The following is a 25,245-nucleotide window of genomic DNA, read 5'->3' as shown; positions in this document are numbered from 1 at the left end:
CGCTAGTAGGACTACAAGAAGTTTTGTAAGGAGAAATAGAAAATAGAAATAGAAGTAGAAAAAGATAGAGATATTGGTAATGAGTTTGAAATGTAATAGGGAAAATAAGAAATGCATACTAAGAGATTAGATTGGAAAATTTTCAGACAGGACTGATGGAAGTCAAAAAAATTGAATAAGATGTAAAAGTATGTTTAATTACTGTCGAAAATGATACGTTAAAAAACTAATAAAATTTTATATGTATATAAAAAAAGAAGCCAAAGAACCCTACAAGAAAAAAGCAGTCATCAACAGACTGACAGGGGAAAAAATTAATGACCGAGATAGCAAAAGTTGTTAAAATTATGACATGATTAAGCTAGCAAAAGCTAAAATGATTACATCTTGTTGCCACCCTCCATACTTCAGCAGTAAGGCCTGCATCGTTGATATTAGGGTCTTGGTAGGCACATAGAAGTAGAGGCATTCTGTTAGGTCAGGGGTTGGGACACTCAGGTCAAGGGGCCAAATTCAGCTCTTCAGGCCTCTCGATCTGGTCCTCAGAACTCTCCCTTCCACACACCTTCTCCATAGGAGAAGGACTTCATGGGTTCTGCTTTGCACCTTTGGGTTTTGGCTTGGTTTGAATGTGCCCTCGAACAAATCTTTGGCTTGTCTAAATGTGGAATAGAGTGGGGTGTGTTTATAAACCTATCCTACTGTACAGAAATTACTGGGATGCAGCAACACTCAGAATGCCATCTGCTTCACTGGCACTCCAAAAAATATTGATGCCCCAAGCAAGGAAATGTTGTACATTAATGCACACAGGCGGTGTATTTTTTTTTTTAAATAAAGGAGCAAAGCTGCTTTGGCAGGGGGAAATTTATAGTTCATGTAAATCTGTGCTTAACCATTTTTAGGCATGTGAGGTTGACCATTTCTCTGATGGGAATTTTTCTACTCAGGAACACCTTCCGCCCAGCTATTTTCCCACTCATGGACTAGGGTAAATGTAGATTTGGAACCCCACAAGAGAGAAGGAAAGAGCTTGTGGGGCAACCTTGAACAGAAAAATAGCTCAATTCACATCCATCTAAATCTGCATGATTTCAGTGGAATGTCAGCTGCACCTCCTCATTAATAGGGATTCCCACCCTCCTGTGTTTGACTCTACAGCTGGTCTGTGATCTGGAACTAATCCCACAAGTTTGTTGTGCGCATGAAGGGCTCTCTTCATTGCTGAATCACACATTAATTCTCTCTCTCTCTCTCTCTCTCTCCCTCTCCCTCTCCCTCTCCCTCCCCCTTTATATAAACCACTGACAGGGCCATTCTTTTCAGCTGCAGCAGTTCAAAAGCTGCCAACCAGACGTAGGAGGTAAAGTACTGTGTAAGTAAATGAAAGATTAAAATAATAAAGCACTAAAAAGTATTCTGTACAACAGCTCTGCCTTAGTATTATCCAAGTCTTACAGAGACTTAAAATTGGGCAGGTGTTCATCATTAGTAGGTACCAAAATATACGATTTCTAATACATAATTCTAAATAGCATCTACATTTTCTAAGCAGTGACATACCTGAAACAAAAAGAGTCAAAAATGCAAAAAAATGTCCACTAGCAAAGGATGGCAAAGCTTCATGACCCATACCTTGGTTATTTGATTATTCTGCTCATATGAACCTAAACACAACACCCTTTCAATGTAGCTCAGGTTGAGAGATAGCAACCAGCCTAAGGTAAGTTGTATCTGAATGGGGTGCTTGGAACATGTCATGGGTCCCAGATCAGGAATCATACAAAGCCTCCTAAAACAGTGGCCCCAAGAAGGAGATGGATCCACTGCCTGGTCCTTGCCATGTAGATCCACTGTCACTGAAGCCCTCCTTGAAACTGAAGAGGCATCTCTGCCAGCAGACACTGATGACTGGACCACAGAGAGGATTAGGAAAGACACAAGGAGCCTTCTTGAAAATGTTCCCCTAACTTGAATCCCCACTGCCTGGAAGAACTGAACACCTTCAGGGAAAGGCACTGGCCTGTTAACTGTCCAGATGCCCCACTCAGGCAGCGGGGATCTCATCTTGATCACCCAGCCCAGACTATCTGTCAATTACCGCAAGGCACTGCTGAGACAACAGCATATTGTCTCAGGGGTCAGGGCTGCCTGGGAGTGGGTCAACAAAATGGCTGGGGCGGGTTCCACGGGGGGGGGGGGGGATGCACTGGGAGGGCCTTCTGGCGGTTCCCTCCCTGTGAGAAGCCAAGTTACAGGGAACCAGGCAGAGGGCCTTCTCGGTAGTGGCACCCGCCCTGTGGAACGCCCTCCCACCAGATGTTAAAGAGTAGAAGACATCTGTAGGCAGCCTTGTTTAGGCGGGGTATAACTAATAAATAAATAAATAAATAAATAAATAAATAAATAAATAAATAAATAAATAAATAAAAATAATAATTCTGCTTACTTGCATGGCTGCTAGCCATGGTCCTGAACCATCACCTTACCCCTTGTCCAGGGTCCTGACTTTGCTGCAGTTTCCAGCTGATTCCAGAACTCAAAGTCTGCTATTCTCCATTTTGTTTGGGCCACCGCCTTCCCTTGGAGTTGCACATCATAATGGATCAGGACGGATCCCTGCAGCTCAGTGTTCTAACCATTACGCCACACTGGCTCTCCATACAGTCCTGTGCATATACTGTAGTGCACCTATTTGAAACTTTGGAAGATTTAGCACAGTCAGCAACACGCTATGCATGTGTGCCTTCAGTGTACAAAAATTGCAAATTTAATCCACTCACTTAGATTCAGGTGACTGTTTACCTTCGTGATCAAATCAGTGAGTTCTCTCAGCTTGCGATCTTAGTGAGGAGAGTATTTCTGGCTGTTCATGGAAAGGGGTATGTATAGAACCATGGATTTGAAAGGGTTCTTGTAGCCCATCCAGTCCAACCTCCTGCTTGATGCAGGACATACAGAGATAGAGCATCTGATTGATGGCTGCCTAGCACCTTGGTTCTTGAAGACCTCCAGGGAGGCAGAGCACACCACCCCTCTAGGTCATTGGTTCCATTGAGAAACTGCTCTCACTATCAGTAAGTTTCCACAGAGCAGAGGAAGCTGCCTTTTTCTGAGTCGGACCATTAACCCATCTGTATTGTCTATCCAACAGGACGCGGGTGGCGCTGTGAGTTAAACCACAGAGCCTAGGGCTTGCCAATCACAAGGTCAGCAGTTCGAATCCCCCACGACGGGGTGAGCTCCCATTGCTCGGTCCCTGCTCCTGCCAACCTAGCAGTTAAAAAGCATGAAGTGCAAGTAGATAAATAGGTACCGCTCCGGTGGGAAAGTAAATGGTGTTTCCGTGCGCTGTTCTGCTTCACCAGAAGCAGCTTAGTCATGCTGGCCACATGACCCTGAAGCTGTATGCCGGCTCCCTCAGCCAATAAAGTGAGATGAGCGCCGCAACCCCAGAGTCGGTCACGACTGGACCTAATGGTCAGGGGTACCTTTACCTTTATTGTCTATCCTGATTAGCAAATGCTCTCCAGGGTTGCAGATGGAGATCTCTTCCAGTCTTACCTGGAGACGCTGGGAATGGAACCTGGGGGTGCTCTACTACTGAGCTACTTCCCTTCCCTAAGGGACCCTATTTGTCCCTCTGTGACTTAAGCTTCTTAGGACTAGTTCTGTACCATGGGATGGCAGAGAATAAGTTTTTGCCCTCTTCAGTGTATGCATGTATATATGTATGTTTGAGCTAATAAACTGCTCTTCGGGTCAATAATTTCCCAAAGCAGTATGCAATCACTAAAATGTATTAACGACTATCAATAAAATACAATAGTAACAAGGCTTGTCTGGCTCCTCCCAGAATTGAGTTCCTTAAAAGGGGGCCATCACAGAAAAGGCCTTGTTCCTTGTGCCCACTTTTGTTGATGGACATCTGCCATAAGATATGTGTAGGCTGTTGTGGTGCTAGGGGTCTTGAAGGTAAACTGGTCTCAAATGACACTGAACAACAGAGGTTTAGATCAGGGTTAGCCAACGTGGTACCCTCCAGTTTTATTGTTAAACTACAACTCCCATAATCCCTTTCCATTGGCCATCCTAGCTGGGGCTGCTGGGTCCTGTTGTCCCACAACATCTGGAGGACATCACATTGCCTATCCTTGTCTTCTATTATTGTTACTCTTTCCATTTGGGAGATAAACAAAAACTGTACAGTGATACTTCGGGTTACGAACTTAATTCGTTCCGGAGGTCCATTCTTAACATGAAACTGTTCTTAACCTGAGGTACCACTTTAGCTAATGGGGCCTCTTGCTGTTGCCGCGCCACCAGAGCACGATTTCTGTTCTCTTCCTGAAGCAAAGTTCTTAACCCAAGGTACTATTTCTGGGTTAGCGGAGTCTGTAACCTGAAGCGTCTGTAACCCAAGGTACCACTGTAAAAATATAGGCTCTCTTCTTAGTTGCTAGCTAATGTCAATTTGCTCTAAATATGAATAAAAGGCTTGTATTCCCAGGGGTTGGGATTATGAGGGAGGGAGGAAAGGAAGGAGGGAAGGAGGGAATAATGAGATACAACCTTCAGAAAGCAAAGTTTATGTCACAGTGCATCAGAGCTCAAGAAGCAGAATTATCATCAGTGAATTTGCATTCAAAAGATGCTGGCCTTCAGAGAAATTAAAAGATATGTAACTTTTTATTCACCCAACCCTATACACCTGCTACCATATGGCTACAGATTTAATAAGAGAAGCTTCCAATTGTGTAATACTTATTGCAGTGCTGTACGTGCCAAAGAAAATTCAAACACAGAAGGTGATCAAATCCTCTGTTTGCTAAGTAGCTGTGTGCAAATTCAGTGAAAGGGCAGCTAGTTTACAGTGCCCAAACTTTACACAAGACAGCTGTGGATATTTCCCAAGTAAGCTCAACTCTCACATTATATTGGTATCATCCTAAAGCAAACTGGTTAAATATTAACTTGAGAGAAACCTGCAGCAAAGGCCGCATACAAACAATATATTTAAAGCACATATTTAAAAATCATGGGAACTGTAGTTTGTTATGAGTGCTGGGAATTGTAGTTCTGTGAAGATAAGTGACAGTTCCCAGGGTTCTTTGTGGGGATTTGTTTTAAATGCAATTTAGATATATGGTGCATACACAGGCAGAACATTTCTAACTTCATGCAGAGATGGAAGCAGCGCCCATAATAGACAGCTGGTTGGAATACCCAGCAGACATTCCAACGTATCTTTCAATGTCCAATGCGCACACAGAGTTTGGATGAAGTGAATCTCCTTCTGTCCTGTATGTTAATTCAAACTAGTTTAGGTGTGGAATGATGGGTAAAGGATTTAGATGCACAAAAGCTACTTAAGATAAGAGGATGGGTGGATAGAGTGGGAGAAAACAAAGAACTTGCTCTTTTCCACAAGTTCTCTGCCTTCCAGTCATGTCTCCTCCCCTTGTCCTTCCCTTGCAAACCTCAGCAAACTTCCCATTCTCCCAGTTAGTCATGCTCTGCCAAATTTCTTTAGAGAATGTGCCTAGTATATCCCAAAGAAGGTATGAATCAATACATATTTTTAAAGACTTTGTCGTTTACTCGATAAAAGGCTCCAGTTGTACAACAAAGTGTTTATTTCTGTCTATTTGTTAAGATTAAGGTGATGTCCATATATATATATATTTATCTGTTTTGTTTCATTGTAAATCACACTGGGATGTCTCACAAGTGATTTATCAATGAAATAAACAGCATACAGAGATAGTTCTTTGGTGCTGTCTCTTTGTGTGGCAGAGAAATAGAAATCTCAGCAAGGAGAGACAGGTGAAGACAGAGAGCTCTGCAAAAGAGAGAGGGCTCTTCCAATGGTTCCCTTTGACTCCTAAAGGGTCACTAGGGTGATGTGGCTTCAGTGACTAGGAGTGACTTTTACCAACTTTGACTAGTAGGCCAGCTACAGCCATTCCTAGACAGGAATAATCTGGCCACAATGGTCCATGCATTGGTCCCGTCAATACCTGGCTACCGCAATTCACTTTCTGTGGAGCTGCCCTTGACGTTGGTCTGGAAACTACAGTTAGTGCATCATGCTGCTGTGAGGTTGCCATCTTGAGCTAGCCATCCTCAACATATATGAGGAAGCAGCTGCATTGGCTGCCTATATGCCACCAAGCAAGGTGCTGTGACTTGTTTAGAAAGTCCTAAACAACTTGGGAGACTACTTGAAAGACCGTATCTCCCCTTATGATCCAGCCTGGCCACTACGCTCCATGACAGAGGACCTTCAGGTGGTTCCAAGAGAACCTTTGATTTGCCTTGCATCTCCTAGTAGCAGGGCTTTCAGAGTTGTGGCCCCTTAGAGGTGTAATTCATTATCAATTGAGATAAGGCATGCTCCAACAACCTTCTCTTTTAGATGCATGCTCAAGGCCTTTTAATTTCAGGCTTTAGTGAATGAATTGTTAAAATCACTGTCTGCTGATCATCTTCTAGTGTTGCAGTGTTATTTTAACCTTTATGTGCTGTGTATTTTATACTTAAATTTGGTTTTCTGTACACCACTCTGATATATTCTAATGTGAGCAGCTGTCTTTTAAAATAAGTAAAATAAATAAGGAATGGGTGCCAAGTGATGAGTGTGTTGGAGGAAGGCAAAGGGTTCCTCTTTTCTTGGACCATGTATGGGTGCAGATTTAGCCTCCACTAAATCTTCACCCCTCAACCAACAGTCTCTGTAGTGGAGACTGCTGCCTCCCTTACCATCCTTGATTATTGCTACTTCTAATGGCTTATTGTGTAGAAGAGCTGGATGAGTGTAAACCATCACAGTGCCCCCCAGATTACTCAAAAACTACTTGTAGATGTCCCCCCCAGAATACAGAGCCTCTAGACTAATTACGAGGACTTGTAACTACAGGGACCACTGCTCTTTGTCCTTATGTCCCATCGCCAAGCTCCAGTATGTCTTCAGACCCTCGACCATCAAGATAATTCTCTAAGATCTGGGCTGCTTGCTATGACAATGATCATCTACCTCTGGAAAGCACAAGTATTCCCAGTCATGAGGGGCGCAGCACATTCTTGCCTGCTAAACTAGTATTTGTTAACTAGTGTGATGTTTTTGAGTAAGAAAGTGGTTTCACCTTGAGCTTGATCATACTCAACAAGAGCCTTCTTCCAGAGCAAGGGTGGCTAATGACCATTTTGAGGGCAACTTTGAGGAAACTGTAGCTCAAGGGTAGAGTATCTGCCTTGCATGGAGATGGTCCCTGGTTCAACCACCAGCATCTCCAGGTAGGGTTCTGAAACCCTGGACAGCCACTACCACTCATTGTAGCCAACACTGAGCTAGATGGACCAACGAATCTGACTAGGTGTAAGGAAACTTCCTATGTTCCTATTTGCCTGCCAAGCAATTTTCTCTCCCACCCAGCCCTTGGCAATTTGGGGGGCAATGACAAAAAGAAAAACAATGAACATATACATAGTGCTGAAGTGGATGAATTGCCCTCTCCCTGGTCACCAGGTGGCTCATTTGATGAATGGAGAGGGGAGTGATGATAACCATCCCCAGTTGATCTCCATGGATTAGTTAAGGTGTGTGCATGTACACCTGTCTGTGTGCCCACATGTGTGAGTGTGCATCCTGTGTGTATGCTTGAATTTGCAAGCGTGCAGGCAAGTGTATGGGCTGGCCACACCCACTGCTGGCAAGCATATCCTGGAAGTTTGGTGATTGCCTCAATTGGACCACCCTCACCCCTCAAAAAGGTTAGCCATCCCTGTCCTGTGGCTGCTAATAATGATCAGTTCCCTAGCTCTATTTGCTAAGCAAGACTCCAGCTGCAATCTTACTCATGACTTACTTGGAAGTAAACTCCACTGGACACAGTGGGATTTAGTCCTGATCAAGCAACACATAAGATTGTCCTATCTGAGTGACTTTCCCAAAGCCACCCAATGAATCCGACAATTTAAAGCCATGTCTCTTGGGTTCAACTCCAACACTATCCACTGCATGACATCAGAAAACTCCGTGGGTTGTTCAATGACTAAGTCACAACTCTGCTCCTAAGAGAGCCTATGAATGCCGCCATCTCTCCCCCTTATTTTTGGAAAACAAGCCATTCTGACATCAAATGGCATATGCTGGAAAGGAGGCATTAAAAAAATAAGATGTGTGAGATTAATTGCAATTGATTGATTGGCCAAGCAAAAAAAAAAAAAAACACACACAAAACTTCAGTCTGCAAAGTTTCATTTGTGACAGTCTTCAGTTCTCTCTCCTTTCTACTTTGCAGAGGAGATTATTTGGGATAACAGATGATATTTTATAGGGACAAGCATTTTGCTTTTGCCTGCATTTCACAAAAAGCAAACCCTTCCCTGTCCTTAGACAGCAAGTGACTTACAGGCCTATGATTGATGATTAGAGCACCAAAGACCATCTAACTTAGTTTAACGGGCGCTGCTGTTTTGCATCAACCAGCAAGTGCCTTGAGAGGCAAGCTTTTCCCCAAACAGAGCTTGGAGTGTCATCTATTAATTCCAAGTCCTAAATGCAAGTAAGGCAAAAGGCAAAACATCCCATGCAATGCTGCTCCCCTGAATACTCTGTAGAATTCTGATAAACCGGAAAACCTAGAATACAGAATATAGGGGACTCTGCAAAAGAAAAGACTGAAACCTAGGTAGGACTGGAGTGACTTTCTAAAGGCGTCAAACTTTCCTTGCTGCATCCATTTCTTGGACTCTAGAAATTTGCTGGTGGGGTTTATGCAAAGATTTCCTGGTTGGTTAGCAGACAATCTCTCGCAACGTGGGGGGTGGGGTGGGGAGTGAGAGAGGTCACTGAAACAGTGTGAATAAAGAGTTTTCCCATACCTATATTTCATGCCCGTCTGCTTTGCAGTGGACTCTTTTAAGGAAATGTGGTGCTGAGGGGTAAAGGTCCCAAGACTGCGAGCGATAATCGCCACCGTCCGGAATTTCGCCCGGGCTGCATTGACTGAGTTCGGGGTGGTGGTGTTCTGTTTGCTGATGAGTCGGTCTTCCCCATTCCGGTTCTTGAGGTTGTGCTCCGTGCACGCGATGGAGACTTGCATTGCGCTCTCGCCGAGCCCTCCTTGACAGAAGAGAGAGGACCCCTTTCGAGTGGCAGAGCACGACTCGGTGCGCCGAAGGGGCCGGTCCCTCACAATGCAGCTGCAGGAGACTTCAGAGGGGCGCTCTCCAACTTAGGGCTCTGCTGCAGGACGGAGGCGACCCGAGGCGCTGTCCCCTTCGCGAGTGCTGAACTTGCTAGAAAGCCAGAAACACCAAACGAACTGGCAACGCCGCGCGTCTTGATCGATCCTCCACACTTTGCAAGGATTCCTTCTCCCCGCTTGGACCCGGCTCTTAAATCGCCCCCTCCATTTGCTCTGTGGCTTTCAGAAACCTCGAGCCTGCATCGTCTTCACCGCAAACCCCAAGCAGCAGCATGGGGGCTGCTTCAATGCTGGCTTGACTCCGCTTGCTGGATCGAAATCAATGCAGGCGCGTACTGCAAAGATGCGTCTGCAACACCCGGTGGACCATAGAAATGCTGAAGGCGCAAAGCTCAAGAGCCGCCGAGGAGCACCGGATCACGGGGCAGGTCTCCGCAGACCCAGGATATCCATCTGAGCCTTGGTCGGCTCCTGCAAAAAAGCCTCTTCGGGATTCCCTTGTCTTTTCCCCCACCCCCTGACAGCGAGGTGAAGCTGCACTGGATGAACCCGGCGCTGCAGCCGTGAGGCTGAGCATGCAGCGCTCCCTTTAAGAAGCTGGCAGAAAGCGGGAGAGGGTGGCTGGCCGGCTCCCTTTGTGTGCAGCAGCAAACCAGGCACTTGCAATGGGTCGGGCTGCCGGGATAACTGGCAGCGCAGCTGAACGGAGAGGAGGTATCCCCCCCGCCCCCCACAATCACGCTGACTGCGCCCAGCGATGCTCCAGCATGCTGTAGCTTCTCGAAGTATGTTGGGAGGGGAAAGGAATTACTATTCCAGGGCACGCTGCCGAATTAACTCCTTAATCCCTCTCATCTGCCATGCTTAAAGCCCCCTCTGCCTTCGCAATCCGTCCCTTGCCAGGAGGGCCAGGGGTTAATCTCCTCTCCTCACAAAACAGGTCCCCGGCTAAAATAGATACCCTGTGGCACGCCCTTTGATCCCCGTCACACAACTCGCTGCAAAATCAGATTATCCCCAAGGACTGGGACAAAGGGACGGATGCGTGCCGAGGCGCAGGGCGGTGCGAGTGCAGGCGAAAGCGTTCAGACACCCGTCATGCACTGGATTGCTGGTGCTTAGAGATACTCGCCCACCCCCACCCCCCAATGCTTAGGGTGACACTTTTGGAAGGCCACAACATCTGCTCCCCACCAAAGGGAATAAAATCCCACGTCCCCAAACGCCTGCTGTTATGTGTAAAAAGGTCTGATCCTGCACATGTCAGTAGCTGGTCAAAGGCAGAGAGCAGCCATGTGTACAGAAGCTTCAGTCCTAATGAACTGGAGGTTCATTGTGGCCCTTGGGCCACAGTCTCTGCCTCAACCTCTTAGCTCTCCATCTGTGAAATGGGAGCAAGAGCAGCCTGTTTTATGGAAAGAGCTGAGCTGCCAATCCGTCTGCTTGACTTTGATTACCCCTTTTAATTGGTTATATATATATATATATATATATATATATATACACACACACACACACACATATATATATATATGTAAACAATTTAAAGACTAATTAATTGAATTAATTAACTGATAATTCTGTACAGTGCTGGAACTAGGCCTTCTATGTGGTGGCACCTACTCTTGGCAACTCCCTCCCCTTGCACATCAGACAAGCACCTCCTCTATTGTCTTTCTGTATCTGCTAAGTACATTTTCCTAAAGCCTTCTTTATCCCGATTGGTGTCTATCTTGGATTTGCATTGGCTTTAGGTACAGTATGTGCTGTTGTTTTAAGCTGATTTTTATACAGGTAACTCATAACTTAGGTGCATTTAACTTGTGTGCATTGTGTGCTTTGACAAATATTTTTAAAGGGGACAAAGAGGGGGCCAGGCATCAGGTTGGTGGTAGAAATTATGGCAATCCCACCCGCCATTGCACCCAATGTGTTTTGACTTTATGCAATTTTGGTTTTAAGCAATGTAACCTGTCCGTAAGTTGAGAGTTGCTGTATATGTTGTATTTGTGTGTGTGTGTGTGTGTTATTATATTGTAAATTGCTTTGGGGTGCTTCATGGGAAGTGATCAATAAATGAAATAATAACAACAACAATAGTAATTTTTTGAATTAGTGTTGTCTTTTCATTGTGGTCCACCACACACACACACAGACATGCCGGTTGTATTCCAGGTCATCTTGCATGTTGTTGAAATGCACCTAAGTCCTTCCCATCCTGTCCCCCCCCCCCCGTCTCACTCCACCACCTTCCAGGGCCGAAAACAGCATGCACATTGATGGTCATGTGCCAATCCAACACATGTAAAAAGGTTGCCACCTGTATGGTGCTTGGACACATAGCTTGACATTCTCATGCACATTCAGGCTTGGTTCTCCTATCACATTTGAAGATGTTCAATGACAGAGAAACAGTTCCTGAAACAATTGCTGAAGTTGGCGTGGCAAGGTTTTTATTATTATTTTATTATTTCTTGAATTTGTTGGTCACTTTATGTTTATCTTACAGCCAACTCTGGACTCCGGCATCCCTAAGATGTTCTGCAGGGATGGGACAGTTGTGCTCTTTATTCCAAAGAACAGTGTCAACAACTCTGTTGCCCTCTAGGAACCTAGTCTCCAATTTGCTTGAATTTGTGTATATATATATAAAAAAAGCATTCCCTCAGGGACCTGGAGCAAAGCAAGCCTTGACTTGGGACTCAGCTATAGAGCTGCAAATAAAACATTTTAAGTGTGTTGTAAATTGCATTATAGAAATGTGACACTAGCTGGCGGTGGTGAGCTATGGCAAATTCAATATATTTTTTCAAAACATTTTCAAAGAAAGCATTTTCACAACTTTTTTTAATATGTCTCTAGACTCCACCTTGGTTCCATCACAAGCTGAAGTACCCAAAATAAGGGAGAAGTTGCCCTTCACCACTGTTCTTTGCCAGAACTTTAAACACTCCTAAAATGCAAATGAAAAAGGGGTTTGGGGTGTGTTTTTTAAGAGTGTGTGTGTGTGTGTGGTGAGCATAACCAAGACTTTCTAAGGCACTCTGCATTTAAAATAGGCTGTATCTAAAATATCTCAAAGCTGACAGGACATTTTTGGCCACAGCGAAGTGTTCAGAATAAGGATTTGTGACTGTGACACTATACTCAAATACATGAAATGACCAGTCAGCTGAAGGCCTTTGCTACCATCAGTCAATTGGCAATTCTTGAAAATCTTGAAAAAACCCACCAGCCTAGCTAGGTAAGTGTAAGTGGGGTAGTTGACTGCTGAAAAATCAGAAGACCATGGAAGGGAGGAACAAAAAGCACTGGGAGGAACAAAAAACTAGAAAGGCACCTCCAGATGGGTGATTTTTTTATTATTTTTTGGAGGGTGGAAAGGTGTATTCTGCAACATGTCATTGCCACATGAATAGTACATTAGATGTGGATTTATAGTGGGCAGTTCACACTTCGTTTTACTTTATTACAGTTGCTCTGCGATGCTTCCTAAATGATACTACTAGATTGCCATCTAGAGGGGCACTCTTGTAGTAAAGTGCAACACAAGCGAGATGGAAAGTAAACACCCCGGAACATTTGCAGCATGAAAGGTTAGACCATTTCAACAGGAAAGTATGGGGAGTGCAATGAAAGGAAGCAAAGAAGTATAGTTCTTCCTATCACCACCTTGAAAGGGTTGCAGGCTCAAAGAATATTGAAAGAAGGAGTATATACAGTATATCTGCCCTGATACCACTAGGAACACAAATCAAGATGACTTAGACAAGATGATCTAGTGACATTTTTTGAAGCTGGAGGGGGTGTGGAGTCAGGGTGGCATACAACTAAATTTTACTCAGAGATGACCCACCAAAATTTAATGAATTGAACTTACACATAACCATTAATTTCAATGGGTCTACTCTGAGTAAAATTAGTTGAATGCCACTTTACATGCCAGCAGAAGAAGAAGAAAAAAATGCAGCCTGTGTCTATTACAATCAGATTTGCATTTCATATAATTTATCTTGTTTCTCCCAAAAATGAAAATGCTACTCTGGCCTCGAAAATTTCATCAGACGCTGCTCGCATGCTGTCATAGCCTTAAGCACCAGAAGCTCCCTTTTTGAAAAAAAAAAATAAGAAGAAGACATACTCAATGCCAATTTCTGTGCTTTTTAGCTGCACTTGTGTAGAGTAATCAGCAAACCAAAGGGACTGGCTCAGATATTACGCTGCTAAATATCCTAGCATCTTCTTAAAATGTCACTGCTAGAGTTACAGCACACAGGCATTCCATTTTTAGAAGCACAAAGGATACTTGCATCTGCAATGCCCTGTATTCAGAAGTCTATTGCAGCAGAATCTGGTTTGAGACAGGGGTCAGCAAACTTTTTCAGCAGGAGGCCGGTCCACTGTCCCTCAGACCTTGTAGAGGGTCAGACTATATTTGGGGGGGGGGGGAGGATGAACGAATTCCTATGCCCCACAAATAACCCAGAGATGCATTTTAAATAAAAGCACACGTTCTACTCATGTATAAACACGCTGATTCCCGGACTGTCCACAGGTCGGATTTAGAAGCTTATTGGGCAGGATCTGGCCCACAGGCCTTAGTTTGCCTACCCCTGGTTTGAGACCAGACACGCTCCAAGAGTGAAGTAGTAACAGTGCACTCTTCTTAAACACAAAATGAGTTTATTGAGTATGAAACATGGACAGCATCTATATAACACACCCTGCAACTGAGAGATAGCAGGCGCCACAGCCATTGCATAAGTTAGAGTTTTCACCAACATATGTGCATACTTTTAAAGCAAGGCAAAATCCATTGCTACAAATAAACGGCTTGAATCCCTCTTCCTCAAACAGGCTCACAAACTTCTCACATGAAAAAAACAACTGTTAGTCAAGTTCACCAGAGTAAGAACATCTTAAGATAAATTGGAATCCTTGGCTGCGAACCCTCAAGGCTCCTTGTCCTTCCCCAGGAATGGAGGACAAATTCAGTTTTGTTTCCATTTGAATGATGAACTCCTAAGTCACACTCCTTGAATCAAAATGCAAAGCAAAAAAACCCAGCTGTCCTTCAACATTCGCTCGTCTCCAAGTTTTGTGGTACAGGTCTCCAAACCAAATAATAAGTAATAAATGCATATATTGGGGGGGGGAATGTGGGTGGAATTGAATCTATTAGTAAAAAAAATAACATATAAAAATGCATTACATTGTGGAGCATTACTTACAAAAATGTGCATATTATTTACTTATTTTACTTACATATTGCATTTATAACCTGCCTTTTCCTCCAAGGAGCTCGAGGTGGCATATAAGATATAAGGTTTACGCTCCCCATTTAATTCTCACAACAACCCAGTGAGGTAGGTTAGTCAAAGCTACATGTAAAAATATGTTTATTAGGAAAAATCTGAATGAAAATTCTGATGAATTTTCATGATTTTTAACAACAACAACACATTTCTGCAGAAACATGGAGAACTCAATTGGAAAAAATGATAAAATCGAAGAACTGAATCTGGCCATCTAAATTTTTGCCTTTTTGGAATGTTTTATGACCCCAAAGTATATTCCAATATATATTTGAAGTAGTAGTAAAATGTCCCTCAACTAAACCTAGGGTGTGGAGTCGGGTGAAGTCTGCTTCTGTGGATCATTTTTTGTTTGAAAAATACTATGGAGAATGTTTCTCCCAGTATGTTCTTAACAATGCCTTGGACACATAAGCATTGCAGGGGCAAAAATCAATGTATTTCTTGGGATATTTCTTGTCTCAAGCTTTTCTTTCTTTTGTTCTCAATTTAAAAAAACCCTGAGCCTTTAAATTTCCACAAATGAGCCATTTGTTGTTGGAAAAATCTTCCCTAAACACATGCTAGTTGGAACGAAACACACCATCAATAGCAAAAATCAAGAGACCATGGGATATTTTCTGTACCAGAAAGAAAAATGTAAAAATGTAAATAATTATATCTGTATGCTGTCTTTCCACAGTTCAAACCACACTCAAAGGTGGCTTGCATCAAGAAAAAAAAAGTGCATAACTACAACATAACAAAAATAGTCATGAACAATTAATAAAACGTAAAAAATATGCAACCAAACTAAAAAATTTCTTCATAAATAACAAGAAGATCTAAAAAAAGAGATACAAAAAAACACCAGCCAATAATTCCACCCCAAACAACACCCTATCAAGTGCTGAAACAGTAAGCATCTGAAATTTGGCATCAATGCTTCCTACAGTGTAGGTAACAGTGTCCTTGAAGGACTGTGTCATAGGTCTACTTTTGAGTAACTTCTGCAATGAGAAGTGTATCTGTACGCTGCCCAGAGTAGCTGGGGAAACCCAGCCAGATGGGCGGGGTATAAAAAAAATTATATTAATAATAAATATTATTATTATCAGGGTGCAAAACAGCAGCGCCAAAGGTCTGAGATAACAAGCACTATGTCAAAGCAAGTTGCTGAAGACACAAAGAGCTTGTCCCCAGCTGGAGATTCAGGTGTCCAGCTTCATCTTAAGACTTTTAAAAATTCTTCTTTTACCTTTTTTGCCTAAGGACCCCCAAAGCTGCCTCTGTGCCCCCCACCCTCACATTGGGCACAAAGGCATTTAAATGTCATTCATTATATAAAAAGCCACTTATGCATTAAATAGCAAATGCAGAAATCTGCATCCGTAAGTTCCGTAACTATATATATCCCCCTGTGTTCTTCGTTCCATTTCTCCGTCCTGCAACTGCTACAATTATGTATCTTTTGTTATGCATGATGCTTCGCTTATCGCACTGAAGACAGTAAGGCGCAGAGTTGAAAAGAAGAGAGGAGGCAGTGGAAAATCCAGATGCAAGGCTAATTTGAACAGTCGCAGCACAAGTGGTCCATGGTGCCAGATGGAAACATCATTTTCCCTTTAGAGCTGAGGATGCAGAGGATGGATAATTCCTTAAACCACTTTCCTGATTAGAACCCCAGAGTCTATCTTTCCTGTAGGTATGCCTCAGCCATAGAGCTAAGGAAGGCTAGAGTGCCTCAGCCATAGAGCTAAGGAAGGCTAGAGTCACACACAATTTTCTAAGCTGAAAAGACATCATATTGTTATAGATTCGAGGTACCAGAGTCTATTAGTGAATAGCAGAAATTAATAAACAGCAATATTTAGATATTTGGGATATGAGGGGGAGATCCAAGGTGCCGAGGACTTTCTGGTTTGCATCGCCACAAACACAAAAGTGACACAAGAAGGGGAAAAAATGGCAAAAAATAAGGATAAATAGATTAATAGAGTATTAACGGAAAAATAAGCTTAGAATGTGTTAAGATAATTATAGGATTGAAAACAGAGGAAGATGGAAAGGAATTGCTGAAAAAATTAACAGAAGTGGAATACAATAAGGGAGGTGTGAGGAGGTCGTGGAAATAAGTGAATGAAAGATAAGATACTGAAATTATTTGATGTGTTTTAAATTGTGTTTGTTTTGTTTTGTTAGTTTAATGTGTTAGTGTTATGTAGTGCTTTTGTATTGTATTGTTTTTCTTTTTTGTAGTGTTTAAATTGTTGGAAAAGTAATAAATATTATTTTTTTTAAAAAAATGGCAAAAAATAGTGTGGAAATAGCGTCTAGAAATCCCACAAGGCTTTGCAAGTGCAATCCCAGGAGTCTTTGCACAGACCTTTGAGACCTGTGTAGAGTTGAAGTTTGAACAAGGGTTTAGAGGGAGCAATTGTGGTGGAGTTGGGTGGTTTTTTGAGTTTTTTAAAGGGTTTTTAAAGGGTTTCCAGAGGTTTGGAGGGTGTTTGCAGGCTTTTCCAATGGTGTTCCCAATATTCCGGTACGCAATTTCACTTAAATGCATGATGCTTTGGAACGTAACCCCCACATAAATGGGGAGTTGGCTGTACTAGGCCATTAAAGGCCCTTGACAATGCAAAGGAATCGTCCTTTCATGCTGCTCAGCAAAGTGGACAGAGAGAGGAGATCAGGAAAAGGTTGCCAGGGTAACTAGGTGTGATGTCACAGGAAGATTTTGAGCTTTCTGCACCAGGCTTGGAAGAGCTGGGGCCGAAGGGAATGGGCTGTGTTATGCAGGGTGTGTTGGGAAAAAGAAGAAGAAGAAGAAGAAGAAGAAGAAGAAGAAGAAGAAGAAGAAGAAGAAGAAGAAGAAGAAGAAAGGAGAGGACCATCTTGGCTGCTGGCTGGAAAGGCAGCAACCTAGAGGCTTAGGAACATGGCTGGCTGCCCTAGACTCAAGCAGCAGGAGAGACACTCTTGAGATGACCATGGTGCAAGATCTGCAACTCCTTCTATCTGCACTCAGGTTGTATTTTTGTGAATAAACCATATATCTTAAAGTCACTACAGTCTCAACGGAAACATGACCCTGGGTGAGCACTGCTCTGCAGAGATTGAGGGCTGGCGTGCCACCTTTGTAACAACATTATGGGAGGACCATGATGCAAAGCAGGGGGAGGGCACTCTACCCTGTAACCATATGGTGTGAGCCCTACTTGTTTTTTTACTTAAGTGACTGCCCTGAATTTGACAACAGAGGTGCCAGCCAGGTAATATTGAAAGTGGGATTTGACTAGCATCATCAATGCTCACTAGGTCAACCTCTCATTGTGATTCTGCTTGACTTGGCTGTAGTTTCAGTTCCCTCCAAACCTCTTGAGTTATGCACATAGGGGTCAGTATTGCTGTTGCTGTTCCTCTCACCCAGGTCTTAATATTGACCACTAATGAGACTAAACAAAACAAATTCCTTCCAGTAGCACCTTAAAGACCAACTAAGTCAGTTCTTGGTATGAGCTTTCGTGTGCATGCACACTTCTTCAGATACACTAATGAGACTGATATTCAGGGCCTGAAGGAGAATCAAGCCGACCTCCTTTAATAGCATCCTCAGCAAGCAGCCATACAGAATGACTTGGGCTACTCTAGTTGCAGAGGCTAATCAGCCTGGCATGGGACAGAGGATATGGCATGAAGAAACTTTCCAGCTTTGGATGGTTGCAGATGCCCTTCTGTCATTGCCTACGCAGATGGCTTCTTAAAGAAACCCATCAAATCACAGCTGTTGAAAACGTTAGAGGAATGTTGTGGCGCTGCGACGAGCAACCTACTCAGAAGAGTTGGCAACACACAGCTTGGTTGGTTGATGGATGGCACAGCTGCGATTCAGAGTCACACTGAATGGTGATAGAACACTTTATGATTTAGCAAACTCTGCTCTACAGTCCATTGTTAGATCTCATACAAGGTATTATGTGATTCCTTGGATTGACACTGTCACCACAGAGATCAGCATGTCAACCCAGAAGGGTTTCTTCAGCTGAGCTTAGGGAATCGTTGTGCTATCTATTCGACTCTGAAGTTCAGCAGAATGGGACGTCCCTATTTTCTTCGGAGAAACGTTGGAGGTTAAGTAATAGTATCAACAGTGCTGATGATAATAATAAAACTCTTCTTAACCATGCAGGTCCTATCATGTTTAGGTAAGAGGGCTGCTATCTGCCATAGAACAATGTACCTCTTAGTGTGATAACAGCTGCTCTAGCAGAAGGCACCAAGGTAATGATATTGATGGGATGAGGACAGAAATAGAAAAGGCCTGAACAAATCTGCAAGAGATGTTCAGGTGCCAACCTTGGTGCTGCTGAAGTTTATCCTTCTCCGTGGGTAGTGTGTTTGTAATCTGCCAGTTCCACTGGGCAGAGGGAAATGCATACCCAAATGGGCTCAAAAGAAAGGCCAGAATCCCACTGTGACTAATGCTGCCGCTGAGTTGCACAAGAGAACAGTAAATGGCTTGAAGAGATTACATCCCTCTCTGATTGCAAGCTGGAGGAAACAGTGTTTCCTCACACTATTTCCTGGAGCGTTGCCTAGGACAGCTCATTTAGTTCCGTCTCCTTGCATTCAAATGACTAGGCTTTCAGAATGAACGTGCTGCAATCCTTTATGGAGGGCAGTGGGCAAACGGGCTGCTGTCAGCTCGCTTCCTGCTCCTTTGATTGGTTATTGAGACTTGCATGCACAAAGCACATTATCTGTGCACCAAACACAACTTGACCTTTGGGGGGAACATCCGTAGGATGTTAGCAAAGGTCCCAGCTCCAGTCACTGGCATCTCCATATAGGACTGGGAAAGGAATGCTGCTTAAAATCCCAGAGAGCCTCTGCCAGTCAGTGTAGACCAGAGCTTTCTAAACTGTGCATCGCGACACATTAGTGTGTTGGCTGCAGTGTGTAGGTGTGTCATGTGAACACTCCCCGTGCTCCTCCTGGGGCTGGAAAGGGGATAGTTTAACTTCCAGTTTGCTAGTAAAACTGAATTACTGTGTCATGAACTGATACATGTCTAAAAAGTATGTCAGAAACATGAAAAGTTTGAAAAGCTCTTGAGTAGACAACAGTGAACTAGACGGAACAATGGTCTGAGTTTGTGTAAGGCAAGGAAATTTTGTCCTTTTAATTTTCTTCTGAAATGACAAATTACAAGAGGTGTTAATCCCTTACATTTCATTAAGATAGATTTGACCTTTAGCTTTAAGACCATCCTTCACTATATTTTGTAATCTTATAAGCTGCCCTTGATTATATTTATTTGATTATATATATTTTTTTACTCTGAGTCAACAAAGAGCACTTAATTAAAATCACCCAGATGTTTGAATCACATGATATAAAGGCAGCACTTTTTCCTGGGGGGATGCAGGAGTACGCATACCCCTAAACATTTTGTGAATCTAAGTTTGGCCTCATTGAGGGGTAGTATTTCAATATGAGTAGGAAAATGAGAGTACCCCTAAAAAATTTTTTAGAAAAGAACTGTAAATAGATAACCTGTAAAATGTAGTCAATTGTCAGTCAATAAGAAGTCCACAAACTCCATCTGGATTTCAATTGGTATATAGCATGTTGCTTTGCACAGCAGTCAGTGTATGAGCCCTACAAATTTGGTTATTCTGAACTTGACATTCTGCGTGCAATTGATTTTTTTTTTTTAATGAAACACTCATTTTGAAGTATAACCTCATATTAACAGCAGTGCTATGTTAGTTGCACATGATATGAAAAAGCACACCTGAACAATTTTTTTCTGACTGTTGTGGGAATTCTCTTCTGACTTTAATTGAGACGACTGTGTTTTGCATTGACAACCCTGGACAGGCGTGCCGGTTTCCACCCAACGTTGTGGGTGCCCAGCACATGTGTGTGATGTCACGTGTGTGTGTGACATCACACGTCGCTGCCACAGTGGGAGGGGCCAATGGAGCGGCCTGCCACAGCTGCAACGTGTTGGGTTGCCCAGCCAGGCATCCACAGTAAAAATTTTGTGGGTCCCTCAGCAACCATGGCTCCCAAGAGATGACACCTATGACTCTGGATCTCTCTTGGCAGCCCAATCCAGGAGCTATCTCTAGCCAACTCTTCCAAAGCCCAGTCAACCTGGTCCTGGTTTCAGCGGAATCTGGTGCACAGCCTTAGCTGAAGTGGCAGTGTGCCATTCACTGTACTATATTAGTCTCTACTGTTCCAATCCACAGTTCTAAAAATGTTAAATCAGGCTCTCCAAAGTGGCACACTTTTAAAAGGACAGCAAGTGCACTCCTCCCAGACATCTCTTAAAGGGCAGAAGCATAGCGCCAAGACAAGGTTGAAGCAGTGTACTCCCTGCTAACAGCTGCTTATTGCAGGTTGTAAATAAAAGCAGAGTTTCCAAAACTCCTGCCCAGCCCAGCCCAGGCGGCACAAGTAAGATTCAATAAAGCCAGTGGGACTACCTGTGAGTAAATTTGCATAACCTAACATTTATGGTGAAAAAGGGTGCCTCCCGACTGTCAGTGTTTTGTAGGGTGGATTCAAGCACATTCCAGAACTTAAGGTTTGCACAGTTAAAGGACTGTGCTGTCCTGGTGCAAAAAAAAAATATGCACGTGCACTTTTTGCAGTTAGGAAAGTGATGAGGAAAATACACTGAAAAAATATGGGGTGAACAAGCGATTAAAGGGACAGCATATAAATACCCCATAAGCAATTCAGGATGAATCCTTATTGTGATATAACCACCCTACAGACAAATCAGAATCAATGCTCAATGAAGACCGCAAGCAATATCCGCCCTCCCTTCCCCACGGGTGGGCGGGGTTTGCGGCACCAAGCGAGGCTCACCTGGGCGGGTGCCACCCACCTGCTTGAGCTGGTCTTTGACCCGCCCTCGGCCAGGGAGGACAATGGACGGCTGGCCAGGGGTGGGCCTAAGGCCAAAAGAAAAGAGGCTGACCCCTGAGCTCAAGCCTCTTTTGCTGTTCTTCCTTCTGGGATCAAGATCAGGATCAGGAGCGTATCCAGGCGGCCGGCCGGAGGTAAGTAACCGGCATTCTTTATTTTGCTTGCATTTGGGTAGCGGGGGGGGGGGCATCGTTCCCCTCCACTGCCTGCCCGGTGCCCCCTCCTACCCAGGCGGGCAGCGCGGGGCTCCAGCAAGGCCGCGGCTGGGCCTGCTTGCTTTTTTCGGCGGGGTGGGGGGGCACCAGGAGGGCGTTGCGGGCCTGACTAGACCGCAAATGTCCTATTGACTAAATTGTGCTATCTGTGCCATCCAAACTCTTCATCTGGTCTGTGCAAAAGTATGTCTTGCAGGAGATGCACAAACTCCAGCATGCTTGTAATTTATCCCGTCAAAATGCTCCAGTGTTTAACTGGTAGCCAGAAATTGACTGCATTTGCACTGTTATGTTTTTGCACAATTGTTTATTATTTCTTATCACTTTTTTACTCTAAGGAGCTCAATGCAATATATAGCTCCCCCCCCCCCTTTATCTTCACAACAACAGTGCAATGTAGGTTAGGGTGTGTGGTGGTGACTGGCCCAAGATCTCTCAGTGAGGATTCGAACCCAAGCCTTTCTGGTTCTAGTCAAGCACTATGGCACAGAGGCTTTTACTATTGTTTTATGGTTATCCAAGTGGATAGCTCAGTTGGTTAGAGTGTGGTGCTGATAAATCCAAGGTTGCTGGTCCGATCCCCATATGGGACAGCTCCATATTCCTGGATTAGTTGATCCTCAGGGTATCTTCAAACCACTAGGCAGAGAGTACATTTTCCCCTTCACCCTCCCCAATTGGTGCTGGCTGTTACAATCCCATGTTATCTTGATTGACAGTACTAGAATCCACGAGAACACCCATCTGCTTTTCATAGCTGCCTGGGGTGTCTTCATCTATGAAATTTAACTGGCAGCCTTAGCAGAGAGTTCTGTGTTTGAAGTGACAGAAAGATAGAGACCCTTAAAATTCCAATGGGCACATGATAGATCACCACCCCATGCTGCAGGGGGAACTATAAATGCTGATATGCCACTTAAGAAAAAGTAATAGGCAGTGGCTTTTGAGCTCAGTGTTAAAATATAGTTCAAACTCTGGAACATTTGGAGAGCTTCTTGGCTTACTTTAATTGGATCAGCTAAACTTATAAATCTTCCAGGATGAAATATATATCAATCTGTGTGTCAGCACCTGCTTTCAACTGAGACACCCTGAGGACTGAAAGCACATTGATCAGTGATTGCAGAGAATTTAAAACCTAGCAATGCACAGCTACCCAGAAGTAAGCCCTACAGAGTTCCTTGGGGTTTACTTCCAGAGATGTGGATATAGGATAGCATCCTACATTTCACATATCAAAAGGGCTTCTTAAATACATGTTTCTCATCTTGCACAGTTTCAGTTTCTTAAATATATGGAGCAATCACTTAAAGGAGAGGGTAATCTGCTTCTCGTCACAATTAATATTTAAGCTACCTCTTAGGAACAGTCGCTTATAATTCGAGAAATATGACTTATGGCCCATGATCAGATCTGTGCTTAAGATCAGGACATAACTGAGGCTGTGGCAATAATGCAGAGTCACAGATGGACCCAGGACTGGGGCATGGCACAGATGCATAGTGTTCTGTAATTTTTTTTTAAAGCACCATTTTGGTAAAATGCATCTCATGCTCCTGCAGAATGTGAGAAAGTGTTTGTGTAATTCTAATCAGGCTTTGTGGCAGGCTGTGCATGATAAGGCAGCCTCCAGTTCTATTAACCCTCTCCAGTCCATAAGGACATAAGAACCCTGCAGGACCAGTCATAGTGGCCAATCAGGTGCCTATTGAAAGCCAACAAGCAGGAAATCAGTGCAATATCACCCTCCCACTTGTGATTCCCAGCAACAGGTATTGATAGATATAGATATATAGTACCTCTGTTACAGGGACGCGGGTGGCGCTGTGGGTTAAACCACAGAGCCTAGGACTTGCCGATCAGAAAGTTGACGGTTCGAATCCCTGTGATGGGGTGAGCTCCTGTTGCTCGGTCCCTGCTCCTGCCAACCTAGCAGTTCGAAAGCATGTCAAAGTGCAAGTAGATAAATAGGTACCGCTTCAGTGGGAAGGTAAACGGCATTTCCGTGTGCTGCTCTGGTTCACCAGAAGCAGCTTAGTCATGCTGGCCACATGACCTGGAAGCTGTACGCCGGCTCCGTCGGCCAATAAAGCGAGATGAGCGCTGCAACCCCAGAGTTGGTCACAACTGGACCTAATGGTCAGGGGTCCCTTTACCTTTTTACTTCTGTTACTGGAACTTAAGAACTTATTGAATCAGAACAGTAGCCCATCTAGTCAGCATCCTGTTCTCACAGTGGCCAGTCAGAGGCCTGTGGGAAACTGGCAAGCAGGACCTAAGCTAAGCACAAGAGCACTTTCCTCACCTGCCATTCCCAGCAACTGGTATTCAGAGTTGTACTGTCTCCACCTGGGATGCAGGTGGCACTGTGGTCTAAACCACTGAGCCTCTTGGGCTTGCCAGTCAGAAGGTTGGCGGTTCAAATCCCTGTGACGGAGTGAGCTCCCGTTGCTCCGTCCCAGCTTCTGCCAACCCAGCAGTTCGAAAACATACCAGTGCAAGTTGATAAATAGCTGGTGGGAAGGTAAATGGTGTTTCCATGCCCTCTGGCTTCCGTCATGGTGTACCTGTCAGTGTTTGAAAAAGAAAAGGTTCTGACCTCCTTTTTACTCCTTTGCCTAGTCCTCAGACCTTAGTTGGCACAAAAGAGTCTTTGAAAAAGAGTATTCTTGCAGAGTATTGCTGCTTTTATTATTAAAAAGTCTTCTTCTCCAACCACGACCGACAGCTTTTACACACACCAAATGCAACCAGCTTTCTACCATCCAACCAACCCACACCCAGCACTAACATTGACCACTCTATATATACAGGTACAATTTGGTGAAAGGTTGCATGAGTCATTGTAGGCCGCTGACTCATGCTGACTTAGTTCTTTTAGCATTAAAGAAACAGTGGCCAATTTTGAGCCATGACAGTACCGTTGCGCCAGAAGTGGTTTAGTCAAGCTGCCAACATGACCCGGAAAGCTGCCTGTGGACAAACGCTGGCCGCTGGCTGCCTTGCCCTGAAGCAAGATGAGCGCCGCACCCCTTAGTTGCCTTTGACTGGACTTAACCATCCTGGGGTTATTTACCTTTACTGTCTCCACCAGTGGAGGTAGAACATAGCCACCACGTTTTTTCAGCTGGAACTCAGTTCTGGCACCTCTCAGGTGGGCACCATTGCCATCGTAAGAGAACAAGCCATCGTAAGAGAACAAGCACCGCTTTTTCTAGAAAAATAGCACTGAACTGTGCCATTGTGTCTAGTAGTCATTGGAGTGATGCATTTATGTGTGTTATCTTAAGCCAATCTCCTAACATGTTGTTATTTATAAAAAGAAAAAAGAAATGCCCTAAGTAAAATAATAACATGAAGCAAATTCTCTCAGAAATAAAACATAATTAGGGAACAGCAGACTCTAGGACAGAAAGCTTAATTTCTCTGGACTAATTATTATATACTCCTGAAGTTTGAGGTCTGTCATGTAAGATCTAGGCAGGGGCCCTGGCTGAACGGCAGCATATCTGATCAGCCTGCCAAAATAGTCATCTGACTAGGCAATGGCTAGTTTCACATGATCACTTTAGCACT

General features: G+C 43.9%; 1 protein-coding gene across 2 annotated transcripts in view; it reads right to left on the bottom strand.

Annotated features, from left to right (window-relative positions):
• The window catches only part of KCNAB1 (potassium voltage-gated channel subfamily A regulatory beta subunit 1), a 193,321-nt gene that overhangs the window by 150,225 nt on the left and 17,851 nt on the right, over positions 1–25,245 (bottom strand). The window contains exon 1 of one of the 2 annotated variants that reach the window (XM_081862703.1): positions 8,887–10,609. The exons of the other annotated variant lie outside the window; for it this stretch is intronic. Within the exon in view, the coding sequence (XP_081718829.1) occupies positions 8,887–9,107 (221 nt within the window). The 5' untranslated portion in view covers positions 9,108–10,609. Of the gene's footprint in view, positions 1–8,886; positions 10,610–25,245 lie in introns of those variants that run through there. 2 annotated transcript variants of the gene reach the window in all.

The sequence above is a fragment of the Podarcis erhardii genome (assembly GCF_964252035.2).
Source record: "Podarcis erhardii genome assembly, chromosome: 5".
Taxonomy (NCBI): domain Eukaryota; kingdom Metazoa; phylum Chordata; class Lepidosauria; order Squamata; family Lacertidae; genus Podarcis; species Podarcis erhardii.
Note: the sequence above shows the minus strand (reverse complement) of the source record. Positions and strands in the feature narration are given on the sequence as shown.